Source organism: Ailuropoda melanoleuca, chromosome 13 (assembly GCF_002007445.2).
Source record: "Ailuropoda melanoleuca isolate Jingjing chromosome 13, ASM200744v2, whole genome shotgun sequence".
Classification (NCBI taxonomy): domain Eukaryota; kingdom Metazoa; phylum Chordata; class Mammalia; order Carnivora; family Ursidae; genus Ailuropoda; species Ailuropoda melanoleuca.
The window spans coordinates 44,376,495-44,389,244 of NC_048230.1; the positions used below are offsets into that span (position 1 = coordinate 44,376,495).

Consider the following 12,750-nt stretch of genomic DNA (forward strand, 5'->3'; position numbering starts at 1 on the left):
GCAGAGGAGCCTGATGTGGGGCTCGATCCCACAACGCGGGGATCACGCCCTGAGCCGAAGGCAGACGCTTAACCGCTGTGCCACCCAGGCGCCCCTGAAGCCCGCTTCTTAAGAGCAAGAAATTTACAAGACATGGAAGTAAAATGCAAATTTCCAACCTAATGAAGGGTATTACCAAACAAACCCACAGCAAACTCATAGTTAACGACGAAATCCTGAAAGCACTTCCTTTACAGTTAAAAATAAGACAACAGCGCTGGTCACTGCACATTGTTCTGGAAGCCCTACCAGCAGGAGCTGAAATGAACGGGAAGGGAGGGACAATTGCCATTCCTGGACAATACGCGCATCTGTGCAGAAAACCCAGAAGAATAGGGGTGCCTGGGTGGCTCAGTTGGTTAAAGGCCTGCCTTCAGCTCGGGTCATGATCTCGGGGTCCTGGGATCGAGTCCCACATCCGGCTCCCTGCTCAGCGGGCAGCCTGCTTCTCCCTCTGCGTGCTGCTCCCCCTGCTTGTGCTCTCTCCCTCTCTCTCTCACATGAATAAATGAAATCTTTAAAAAAAGAAAGGAAAGAAAGAGAGAGAGAGGGAGAGAGAAAGAAAGAGAGGAAGGAAGGAAGGAAGGAAGGAAGGAAGGAAGGAAGGAAGGAAGGAAAGAAGGAAACCCAGAAGAATGTACATGTAAATTTGGGGAACCAATAGCAGATAGCAAAGTTGCCAAACGTTTACAGGTTTCAAACAACAGTTTAAAAATGTAATTTTAAAAAGACACAATTTATAGTATGTAGAAACTATAAAGTACCCAGGAACAATCTAACAGATGACAGGCAGGACCTCTATGCAAATGACCCTAACTCCCTGAGACACACTGGGGAACATGGGACAGGTGCAGCACCCCCGACATTCGCAGGGGAACTCAGCACAGAAAAGGGGGTGAAGAAATCCTGATAAGACTTGTTTGTTTTGGTGCAACTCGCGAGCTAGTTCTCAATCTTCTGTGGATGAGTAAAGGGTCGGGGGAAGATCAGGTACCGAGGGTAACTGTATGGTCAGAGTGATGGCGAGCGCATGGTGTTGGCGCTGGTTCAGGACAACTGGCCGACGGGGCAGAGAGGAGCAAAGAGACACATCCTGGGTGAGGGGAAGCAGATGGCAGAAGCCCCACAGCTCAACAGGGTCAAAGAAGAGGCTTTTTTTCAATAAATGGTGCTAAGACAGTTGATTATCCACGAGATTAAAAAAAGAAATATAAGAAAGCAGCTGGGGGGCGCCTGGGTGGCACAGCGGTTACGCGTCTGCCTTCGGCTCAGGGCGTGATCCCGGCGTTGTGGGATCGAGCCCCACATCAGGCTCCTCCGCTGTGAGCCTGCTTCTTCCTCTCCCACTCCCTGCTTGTGTTCCCTCTCTCACTGGCTGTCTCTATCTCTGTCAAATAAATAAATCTTAAAAAAAAAAAAAAAGAAAGAAAGCAGTTGGGTGTCTGGTCACTCCATACACTGAAAACAATTCCAGGCAGGCTAAGAACCCAAATGTGCAAGACAAAATCATAAACCTCATACGAGATGACAGACTATCCTATGACCTGACATGCTGAACCATACAGAGAAGAGGCACAAAGCTGACCACAATGAAACATAAACCTTTGGCATCAAGACACCACAAGTGGGAAAGAGGAGACGTGCTAAGAGCTGTCATACGTGTGACAGACAAAGCGAGGAGACGGAACATTGAAAGAACGCCTACAAATCAAAGGCAAAAGACACAAGCAGCCAGGAAAAACACCAGGAAGCTGACTTGACCATGCACATCCCAGGACACAGGAAGAGCCAACACACAAAAAGGAGTCTGCCCTCACTCATCATCAGGTCAGTACAAGTTACAACGCAACGACAGAGCGTGTGGGAGTCTGAGTGGCGGCTGACAGCTACACGCGGCCAGGGGACCGTCCTGGCGGGGGGCCCAGCAAGTCTCTGTCAACCACGGTAGTACACAAGTCGCCTGGTTTAAGGAAACAAACACAGGAGGTACAAGCAGGGACAGAAGCAGGAAGCTGGAGCTCAACACTGCACGGGGTCACCTCTGGAGAAAGAGCAGGTGGAAGCACAGGAGCGTCCCAGGGATGTTCTGGTCCTTAAACTCCACGTTGGAAACTTGGTATTAAGTGACGTTTTATTTCTTTAACACATTTTATAAATAATCTTTCCTATCTATTTCATATTTAATTTTAAAAACTCTGAAAAGAAACAGATGGCAGTCTGATTATGCTACAGGGAACATTCCTTCATCTTATGCACAAAAGGGTTTCCTGAGCGTGTGCTGGGTGGGGCCAGGGGCCCACGCCATCGCTGAAGGCGCTGGAGAGCCTGGGTGAAGAACCTCAGATGTAAGACACACTGAGCTCTTTAGTGAGGACACCAGGTTCTGCTGTCATCCACAGACCCATAACTTTCCTAAAAAGGCTTAAATGAAATTCCTGTCCAAATGCTCAGCACGGCACCCTCACGTCCTAAAAATGAGTCAAAACACTGATTCTGCATTACAAAACATCACATCACAAATGCATCTTTTTAAGATGCGAACTTTGGGGGCGGTAACTAATGCTATTTCTCATACTGGCTCCCAGTAGGGAGTGGTTTGACGTGACATTTAATAATGTTTGGTACCAAGTACCTGGTCCACAAACAGGAGCAAAGAGCAAGGTCTGTGCTTTCAAGCCTAGTTGTTTTATTAAACACCACGGGGGGTGAAGGAGAGGAGAGGAAAGAACCGCTTTCTCGGAACACTGATAAGGAGCGCCCCTCAGCACTAGCTCCATTACCGCCCCCGGACCTGACAGGCGTCCCCGTGGGCGGTCCCTCAGCCGGTCCCTCAGCCGCACCAGTCTGGAAGGAGCAGGTGCAACAGAGCCGCCGTCCTGCGCCGCACAGGCATTTCAGAGAGCGGCCGACAGGGAGAGCACACCTCGTGCCTTGGGACCCACCCCTCTGCTGGCCGGCCCCGCGTTTCCAGCCAGGGTTCCAGAGTGCCGCCCCAGTGCTCCCGCTGACCCCGCAGCCCGTTCAGCTGCAGCAGCTGTGCTGCCTCAGAGGCAGAAGAGAGCCAAGGAGGGGCTAGAAGCCAGAACACAGGTGCTGCTGAGTGGGCCAACGCTCACTGCCCCGTCCCTTCCCGTCACCCAGGAGTCCCCTGCCCGTCAGCCAGTAGCACAGACCCGCCAACAGAGACGATGCAATTCCATGCAGCAACTCAGCCTCTGCTTTTCCCTGATGGGTGAGGAAGTGAATTCTTTATTACAAGGGAGGTCGTCCCCAGCTTCAAAAGTCCCTCTTCAGGACCAGGCCCAAAGCTCCTCAGCATCTGGGCGCGCCCCCCCCCCCCCCGCCCCACCACTCGGCACTGAATGAGATCCAGCAAGACAAACACTGAGGACTACACGCTACAGACACAGCTGGACCTGAGGATGTTAGGAAAGTGGTGAAGCAAGCCCATCACGAGAGATCCCACACGGTGTGATTCTGTCGGGCAGACACACAGACAAAGTGGATGAAGGACTGCCAGGAGCTCTGGGATGGGAGGCTCGGGGACGGGCAGCTAAGGCACGGCGCGGCTTCTGTTTACGGGACAGAAGTGTTCTCAAATCAGATGGTGGTACATGAATATGTGTGAGTATGCTAAAACCCACCGAATTCTGCACTTTCAATGCGTGACCTGTACTGCATGTGAGTTCTATCTCAGAAAAGCCACAGAAACATTTAACTTGAGGGGCCCCTGGGTGCCTCAGTCAGCTGGGCGGTTGACTTTGATTCAAGTCATGGTCTTGGGGTGCTGGGATGGAGCCCGGCATTGAGCTCCCCACTCAGCAGGGAGTCTGCTTGAGATTCTCTCTCTCCCTCTGCCCCTCCTCCTGCTCTCTCTCTCTCAAATGAATAAATAAATAAAATCATCTTTTTTTTTTTAAGATTTTATTTATTTATTCGACACAGATAGAGACAGCCAGCGAGAGAGGGAACACAAGCAGAGGGAGCGAGAGAGGGAACACAAGCAGAGGGAGTGGGAGAGGAAGAAGCAGGCTCATAGAGGAGAGCCTGATGTGGGGCTCGATCCCATAACGCCGGGATCACGCCCTGAGCCGAAGGCAGACGCTTAACCGCTGTGCCACCCAGGCGCCCCAATAAATAAAATCTTAAAAAATTGATGGAGGGACGCCTAGGTGGGCTCAGTCAGTTGGGCGTCTCCCTTCAGCTTAGGTCGTGATCCTGGGGTCCTGGGATCGAGTCCCACATCAGATTCTCTGCTTGGTGGGGGCCTGCTTCTCCTTCTGCCTGCTGCTCTCCCTGCTTGTGCGCGCTCTGTCTCTCATCAATAAATAAAATCTTTTTTTTTTTTTTTGCTAGAAAAACCACCAATTCACTGTAAAGAAATTATATCATCAAATTTTGGCCTAGATATCTTGGACAAGGTATAGTGGCCACAGAGACCATTCTCAATAACAAAAACTATAATCACTAAAATTTGGGATCATTAAAAATGTTTAGCCTCGGGGCCCCTGGGTGGCAGTCGGTAGAGCATCCAACTCTTGGTTTCAGCTCAGGTCGTAGTCTCAGGGTCATGGAACCAAGCCCTGCATCAGGTTCTGCACTCAGGGCAGAGTCTCTTTGGGATTCCCTCCCCCTGCTTTCTCCCTCCCTCCCTCTCTCAAATAAATAAATAAATCTTTAAAAAATATTTAGCCTCATTGTTGACTGAAACAGTATGTCCAGAAGGCATACTTGATCACACGCAGTGAGGGTGAGGGCACAGACACAGCAGCACTGCCTGACTGCTGGCACCTGGTCAGAGGAAAACCCCAGATCCCACCTGCTCCCAATTCCATGCCTCGGCACCTGCCTGGCCTCTAGGACCCAGAGGTGCTCCCACACGGGCACCAGGATTCAGAGACCTGAGCTACTAAACCCTGCAGACCACTAGCGGAGCCCTGGCAAGGAGAACAAGGCTGGCTGGGGTGCACCTTACTCATCGGTGGAAACAAATGCACTCTGGTTCTACACAGCCACGGGTGCAGATGGGGGAACGTGAGGAAAGTGAGGGGCGATCACACAAGAAATTTTACCATGGTGATCCCACTGAAACACACATAAAAAGGGGTATATGATGATACATACAAGCACTACAAGTAAGAAAAACCAAGGAATGATGAACCTGTCAGAGGGGGCTCCCTAGAGCTTCTATAGCACTGATAATTTCCTCTTTTTTTAAAAAAGTATTTTTATTTATTTATTTGACAGAGAGAGCACAAGCAGGGGGAGCGACAGGCAGAGGGAGAGGCAGGCTCCCCACTAAGCAAGGCGCCCAATGTGGGATTCGATCTCAGGACCCTGGGATCATGAACCTGAGCCGAAGGCAGACGCTTCACCAACTCAGCCAGCTGGGCGCCCCTCTAGCTGCATTTTATTTTATTTTTTTAAAGACTTTATTTATTTATTTGACAGAGATAGAGACAGCCAGCAAGAGAGGGAACACAAGCAGGGGGAGTGGGAGAGGAAGAAGCAGGCTCAAGGCGGAGGAGCCTAATGTGGGGCTCGATCCCATAACGCCGGGATCACGCCCTGAGCCGAAGGCAGAAGCTTAACCGCTGTGCCACTCAGGCGCCCCTCTAGCTGCATTTTACAAGCTCTCAGAGAGCTGTGGGAATAAGGGCGGCGAGGGTGCAGAGGACTCATCTCCGGAGGCTGCCCTCGGGCGTCCTCTGGCACGTGCAGAGCCATTGTGGGGGAGCAGTGCAGCGATGCCTTGCTTGAGGGGTGGGCTGGGCTGCCCCCGACACGCTGCTCGACGCTGACGCACAGGGAGCAGCCCCTGCAATCGCACGGAGCAGGCGCACCTCGTCTCACGGCCTTGTACCGTGCTTCACAAGCACCGTGAGTTTTCACGGCCTGAAGGTGTGTGGCAGCCCTGTGGTGAGCCATTTCTCCCACAGTATTTGCTCACATTCTGGCAATTCTTGCGTCATTTCAACCTTCTTTGTCGGATGCGTGGGGTGACTCGTGGACGGGGATCTCTCATGCTACACAGACTTGCCAAGGGGCAGCAACACAGTTTGAGAGGATGGACTCCAATTCGGAAAGAAAGCTCTGCTGGTCAACTGCTCTCAGACAGCAACACAAGCTACAGGGACTGGGCCATGAAGGGAACAAGCGATGCCACGAACTTCACTGCTGTCATAGTAAGACCTTGCCACGGCCACCCCAGCCTTCAGTGGCCACCACCCTGATCAGTCAGCAGCCACCCACATCCAGGCAAAAAGACTGATGCGCTGAAAGCTCAGATGACGCTTAACATTTTTCAGCAATAAGCTATTTGTAAAATAAGGTACGCACATTGTTTTTTAGACATCATCCTCCGTACACTTAACTTCTTCGTGCACTGGGAAACCAAAACACCCATCTGACCCGTCTTATTGCCCTATCCGCTTTACTGCGATGACTGGAACTGGGCCCGCAGCATCTCTGAAGCGTGCCTGCACCTGGGGCCCAAAGTACTGCCGGCAGGAAGGGCCTGGAAACAACACAGCTAAGCAGCAAAAACTCAGACAGAGTGCTGAGTGACACTGAAGCTCTCCCCACTCCTGAGAGCAGGAGGGGCGGGCAGCTCTGGTTCTGCCCCCGCTGGAGGGCCACTGCTGCAGACAGAGACCCGCTCTACACAGGGCTGGGGTTTCAAACACACGGCCATTCTCCATCAAGATGATGCAAAATTTCTGCAGTGTATGGGGTGCTTAAACTGCACGAGGTAGCAGCCAAACTGGAAACTTCTTAAGGACAAAAACTAAATCTCCCAGTCTTTCAGGGCCAAGGAGACAAAAGTGCAAAGTCTGGAAGACGACACCTTATGGAAAGGCAAGAATCAGCAGCAGATGGATTCTTACACAGATGTGAGTCAGACGTGACCCAGCTAAGTACTGCGTCCATGCAGTGGACAGCCCATCACCCCATTTCCCCACTAGAGGAAGGGGCAGCCCTCTCTGGTGGAGAGGTCCTCCAGGGTCTGTGGGTTTTTTTTTTTTTTTTTAAGATTTTATTTATTTATTCAACAGAGATAGAGACAGCCGGCGAGAGAGGGAACACAAGCAGGGGGAGTGGGAGAGGAAGAAGCAGGCTCATAGTGGAGGAGCCCGATGTGGGGCTCGATCCCGTAACACCGGGATCACGCCCTGAGCCGAAGGCAGACGCGTAACCGCTGTGCCACCCAGGCGCCCCAGGGTCTGTGGGTTTTAATACACCGTGACCAGCACACAACAAAAACTTCCCAAACACCTGAAAAGAAAAGACGGACAATACAAAGGAAAAACAGACAACGGCTGCAAACGCACAGATGATACAAGTGCTGGACGCAGGGTCTGAAAATACCAGGATCACAACCCATAATCAGAAGGGAAAAAATCAGCCAATCAAAACTGATCCAGAAATGACAGACAGATTTAGTAGATAACATTAAAATGCTCATTATAACTGCATCGCACATGGGCATGCAGTTGAGTGAAGAGAGAGGAGCACCAGGTGAAACGTGCGGTGGCGACAGCCACGGCACCCAGGGCCGCACAGTTTGCAAGCCAGGAGCGGCCACAGCCCAGACACCACACAAGTCAGGACTACAGGCTGCAAAAATCAGCAGTGCAGACGACCCAAACTGAAGCAGAGAGAAAACAGACTGACGAGACGCCTGGGTGGTTCAGTCGGTGAAGCATCTTCTTTCAGCTCAGGTCATGATCCCAGGGTCTTAGGATCGAGCCCCACGTCGGGCTCCCTGCTCAGAGGGGAGTCTGCTTCTCCCTCTGCTGCTCCTCGTGCTTGTGCGCTCTCTTGCTATCTCTGTTCTCCCAAATTAATAAATAAAATCTTAAAACACACACACACACAGACTGAAACAAAGCGAACAGAGCATCTGTGAGCTGTGGGACGACTTCAAGCAGCCAAATAGTCCCCGAAGGAGAGGGAGGAACCAAAACAAACAACAACAAAAAAACCACCAAAACCAAAAAAAGCCCCAAAAAGATACTGAACGACTGGCACCCACAGAATTCTAAAAATGGTCCTGAAACATCTCCGGCCTCCTCCCCAAGACTGTGAATAAGACGAGAACTCATGCCCACATGCCAAAGGGGATTTTGCAGGTGTGATTAAGGTCACTAATCCACCGACTTTAAAGTCAGGAGAGGACCTTGGAGCGGCTAGGTGGGCCAGAAGGAACAACGAGAGCCTGTCAGGGCGCGCACGGGCAGAGGCAGTCAGAGGAACATGCTCGTGCGGGCCGCCAGGGAGAAGCAGCAGGCTGCCGCGCTGTGAAGTGCTGCAGGGCTGGACGCCCAGGCGCTCGGGCTGCCAACACCTCACGCTGCAGGTAATGAAACCAGAGCCGAACCAACACCACTGAGGCTGAGTGCAGCCCAGGGCCCAAGCGCGGGGCCGTGAGCAAACACACGTGTGTGGTCTTACGGCCACCACACCTACAGCCACTTGTGACAACAGCAACACAAAATGAATACGATGGCCCAAAAATGATGCAACTCACAGACCCGAGAAGCTCCACAAACCCTAAATGCAGGACACATGAGAAATACTGCCCAAGCACATCAAGACCGAGTTGCTAGAAAGCAGTAATGAGAACAGAACATAAGGGGCGCCTGGGTGGCTCAGTCGGTGAAGCGTCTGCCTTCAGCTCAGGTCATGATCCCGGGGTCCTGGGATCGAGCCCCACATCGGGCTCCCTGCTCAGTGGGGAGCCTGCTTCTCCCTCTGCCTCTTGCCCCCCCGGCTTGTGTCTCTCTTTGTGAGATAAACAAAAATCCTAAAAAAAAGAGAGAGAGAACATAAAATGCAGCCAGCAGGGCAAGTCCCATTATGGGTGGAAGAACCCATGAGGGTAACAGCCGGCTTCCCCACTGGAAACGCCCAGAATCTAGTAATAGCAGAACCAACCTGCTAACCCAGAATCCTTTATGTGGTGAAAACAGCTTCAACATGAAGACAAGATACCCTTCCAACAGACAAAAGCTTCCTCGCGCCCGGAGAGAGAACTGAAGGAACCGTCCAGGCAGCAGGACGGTGCCAGAGAGAAACCCGAGTCTGCTCAATCGGAAACCAAGGAGGTGCCTGGCCTGTAAGCAGGAGCAACTGCCAAGCTGAGGAGGAAAACAGACTCCCCGGTCCTAGAGGGAAGCACCTAACTCCTCACGCGTTCAAACACGACAGTCTCCAATAAAAATAGCTTTTATAGCTCTCACAAGAAACAAAGATTTAGAAATGGACAATGACGTGTCTCAATTGTTAGCTCACGTCTGATGCCCTGAGGAGAGCCCGCGTACCCACCCCACAGCTCCGTTTATGACTCCTGCTGAGGCTCTGACATATCCGGTCTTATGTTCAGAAATGGAAATTGTGCTTGTGTCACGATGGTTTCATCTGGTGTCACAGATCCCCAACCCCGTGTGTGTTATTTCTACTATTGGTGAGAAGCCTCGAACGTGCTCTGGAATGCCGTTATCCACAAGGCGGGCTCTGGACCACACCAGAAGACCAGCGCTGATAGGGCCACGGGGTCTGACACAGGCCAGCGTCCACACCATTCTCCATCCATGATCTCTGCACACCGTGGTGTTCTTACCTTGTAGAACACGTCGGGCACGTACTGCTCGCTGCTGGACTCCTTGGCGTAGCCGAGCTCGGGGGCGTCCTTGCAGGGCAGCAGGCACTCGTCGCGGACCAGCGCCATGCACTGATTGGACACCTGGTACCCTTCAAAGTGGACCTGGTTGTCGGGACCACCTGCGAGAGAGAGACCTTCATGGAGAATCCACCAGAGGAGACTCAAACCAAGTCTGTATGTGTTACGCGTCACTTCTGACCCACAGAACAAATAAACCCTCAAGAGTCTGTCTTGGGTACGAATTCAAAAGCATCTGACAGCAACCTGACAAGTGGCTTGAGCATGTGGCGTGCACGTGGGGCAGGAAGACGCCACCGCAGCTCCTCCAACAGGTCTCTGATACCCGCCCTAACTGTGCGTGCTGTCCTCAGGTGTCAGGGGCGTGAACGGCAGACAGAGCCCCACAGCCCAGCAGACTTTCGTTCCCGAGTGGACAGAGCAGGGGGATGGAGATGGGCGGGACAAAAGGTGAAACAAGGCCAGTTTGCACCGGGGTCTCTACCCTGCAGATGCCCACAGAGCCGCCACACGGTCTTCCAGCACCACACTCGGGAGGTGCGGACAGTGCGGCAGAGCCGGGGCCGCCGTGCTCACTGTGCTATGCACGGCCTGCGTGCCTTTCACCCCTAACCTCTCTGTCGTCACGCCATCAACCGTCCAGTGTGACATACAATTAGGGACACAGTTAGTGCAAAAGCCGCTGAGAGGGAAGCACTCAGTGAGTTAAACGGAGCAGGGACCGGCTGAGACGAGATCCTGAAGAGAAGGACGGGCCCCCTGTCGAAGGCAGGCCGAGCCTTTGGAGGAGGGACGACCAGAGGGTGCTGACTTGCACCGCCACACACACGTGCACTTGCGCCATCCGGTCAGGCTCTGACAACACTAATGTCTGCTATCGTTTCCAGCTTTGGAGAATTAAAGCCCTCAACATCTCTGTTTTAGTTACTTTGACAAAAACAAAATAATTTACTGATTAGGGAATAGAAATTTTTTCCATCTGTCTTTCCAACATTTACCAGAAACCAGACCTGGTGGCCAGTCAGAGAATGTGAAGGGGGGTTGCAGAACAGCCTAAGAGGGGACAAGCCAGGGGCCTGCCGTCTGCTCGGCTTCACGCACCAGAGGCCAACAGTAGCCGGCTTCCAAAAGCACAGTCAGACGGGCTCCGGAGGCCCACTCAACAACCAAGCCTAGCATCTCTCTGGCCCTCACTCACACGCTGAGGAGAGCTGGCCATGACCACTCCCTAACATCGAGGCAGCTTCACCCTCTGGTGTGCTCGGGGTTAGGAGTGCCATCATCGTACCACAGATGAGTGCGCTGGATTAGAAGGAGCAGCGGGCAAGGTGGGGAAGGAGTGTGGTGGGGCCGCCCACCCTCCGCGAGTGCCTCTGGCTCTCGTTTGACTCCAGGTATCGTAAACCTGCACTGGCTTCTAGCCTAAGCATTCAAGTGTGACGGGCCATAGGAGAAAAAAATCTGGACTTTGAGAAACAGAAAAAGAGAAAGCATTAGTTGTAAAACTGAAGGCTGTTAAGACAAAAAAAAAAAAGACACATCCAGGGGTCCTCAGGTGGTGCAGTCAATTAAGTGTCCGATTCTTGGTTTCAGCTCAGGTCATGATCTCAGGGTCATGAGATCTAGCCCTCAGTCAGACTCCGAGCTCAGCAAGGAATCTGCTAGAGTTTCTCTCTTTCTGTCTCCCTCTGCCCCTCCCCACACATGGTCTCTAGCTCTCTCAAATAAAAAAAAAAAATTTAAAGATTTTACTTATTTGACAGAGAGACAGCAAGAGAGAGAACACAAGCAGGGGGAGTGGAAGAGGGAGAAGGAGAAACAGGCTTCCTGCTGAGTAGGGAGCCCAACGTGGGGCTCGATCCCAGAGCCCTGGGATCATAACCGAGCTGAAGGCAGACATTTAACGACCGAGCCATCCAGGCACCCCTAAATTAAAAAAAAAAAAAAAGCAAAATTAATCCAAATGGATAGTTTTACCAAAGATAGATTCAATGAGAGGACTGCCAACTCCCCTCTTCCATGTCGAGGAGGAAGACACCAAGCCCTGATGGGTTTATCCTTTCCGGAAACCCTATACTGGCTGGGCTGTAGAGGCGGTGGGACAACCTAATGATAGGATCGTTCCCTTCTCAAGTCAATCTGCCAAGGAAACTTGCACATGGAGGAAAGGGCCTGTGGCAGAAGAACTCTGTGCCTGGGACGCAGCCTCAGGAAGGGACTCTTACAGCCCAGAGACATGGGTGGCCAGCCCACCAAGACAGAGATGCCAGCATCGGGGCAGGGAGTTTAAACTTAGGCTCAATGATGCATTCTCCTTCTGGTAGATCCTTCGAGTTCAAAGGCACAAACCCCACATATAATCATGACTCTCTTTCTCCACAGGTCTCAGTCTGGAGTTGTTCTTGGCAGGGAGAGACAACGTGGAGCCGACAGCTTCAGCAGCAGCTGTGGCAAAGCTGTAAGCACGGTGCCCACAGAAGCACCATAAATCCCAGATGCAACAGTCAGTCTCCTGGGAGATGGCCACAAACACACAGGCCTGCCCCTTCCCAGCCCATCGGGGACTCAGGGATGGAGTATGGCCAGCACAGCTCGGACAGCTTCACAGGGCAGCAACGCATTCCTGGTCAAGAACCACTGAGGCTGGGGAACAGCACACTTTGTCTGGGGGTCCAAGGTGTGGGATGCTGTGGATGGCCCCCCTCCGCTGGCCGCCCCTGAGAGTGGGAGAGAACTGCAAGCCTGAGCTCATCGCAGTGTTCAACGAGGGGAACAAGTCAGCAGAGAAACAAAGGGACTCTAACTGCAGATCTTACGATGAGTTATTTACTGTCTATAGTTCTGAAGCCTTTCAGTTAAGTGGCAATTCGGAAGGAAAAACTCCATGGATGATCTAGACTCTCCAACCTCCCAACAAGAGGGATGAATCAGTAACTGAAGGTACGGGCAGCCCCCAGGTAGAAACTATTTATAATCCTAAAAATGTGCCAGTTCCTTTGGCCCACTGAATAACTCCCCACAGACAAAGT

General features: G+C 52.1%; 1 protein-coding gene across 3 annotated transcripts in view; it reads right to left on the reverse strand.

Annotated features, from left to right (window-relative positions):
* The window catches only part of NPLOC4 (NPL4 homolog, ubiquitin recognition factor), a 59,671-nt gene that overhangs the window by 18,245 nt on the left and 28,676 nt on the right, over window positions 1–12,750 (reverse strand). For all 3 annotated transcript variants that reach the window (XM_034641707.1, XM_034641708.1, XM_034641706.1), the window contains one exon: window positions 9,662–9,822. In XM_034641707.1, the coding sequence (XP_034497598.1) occupies window positions 9,662–9,822 (161 nt within the window). The remainder of the gene's footprint in view (window positions 1–9,661; window positions 9,823–12,750) is intronic.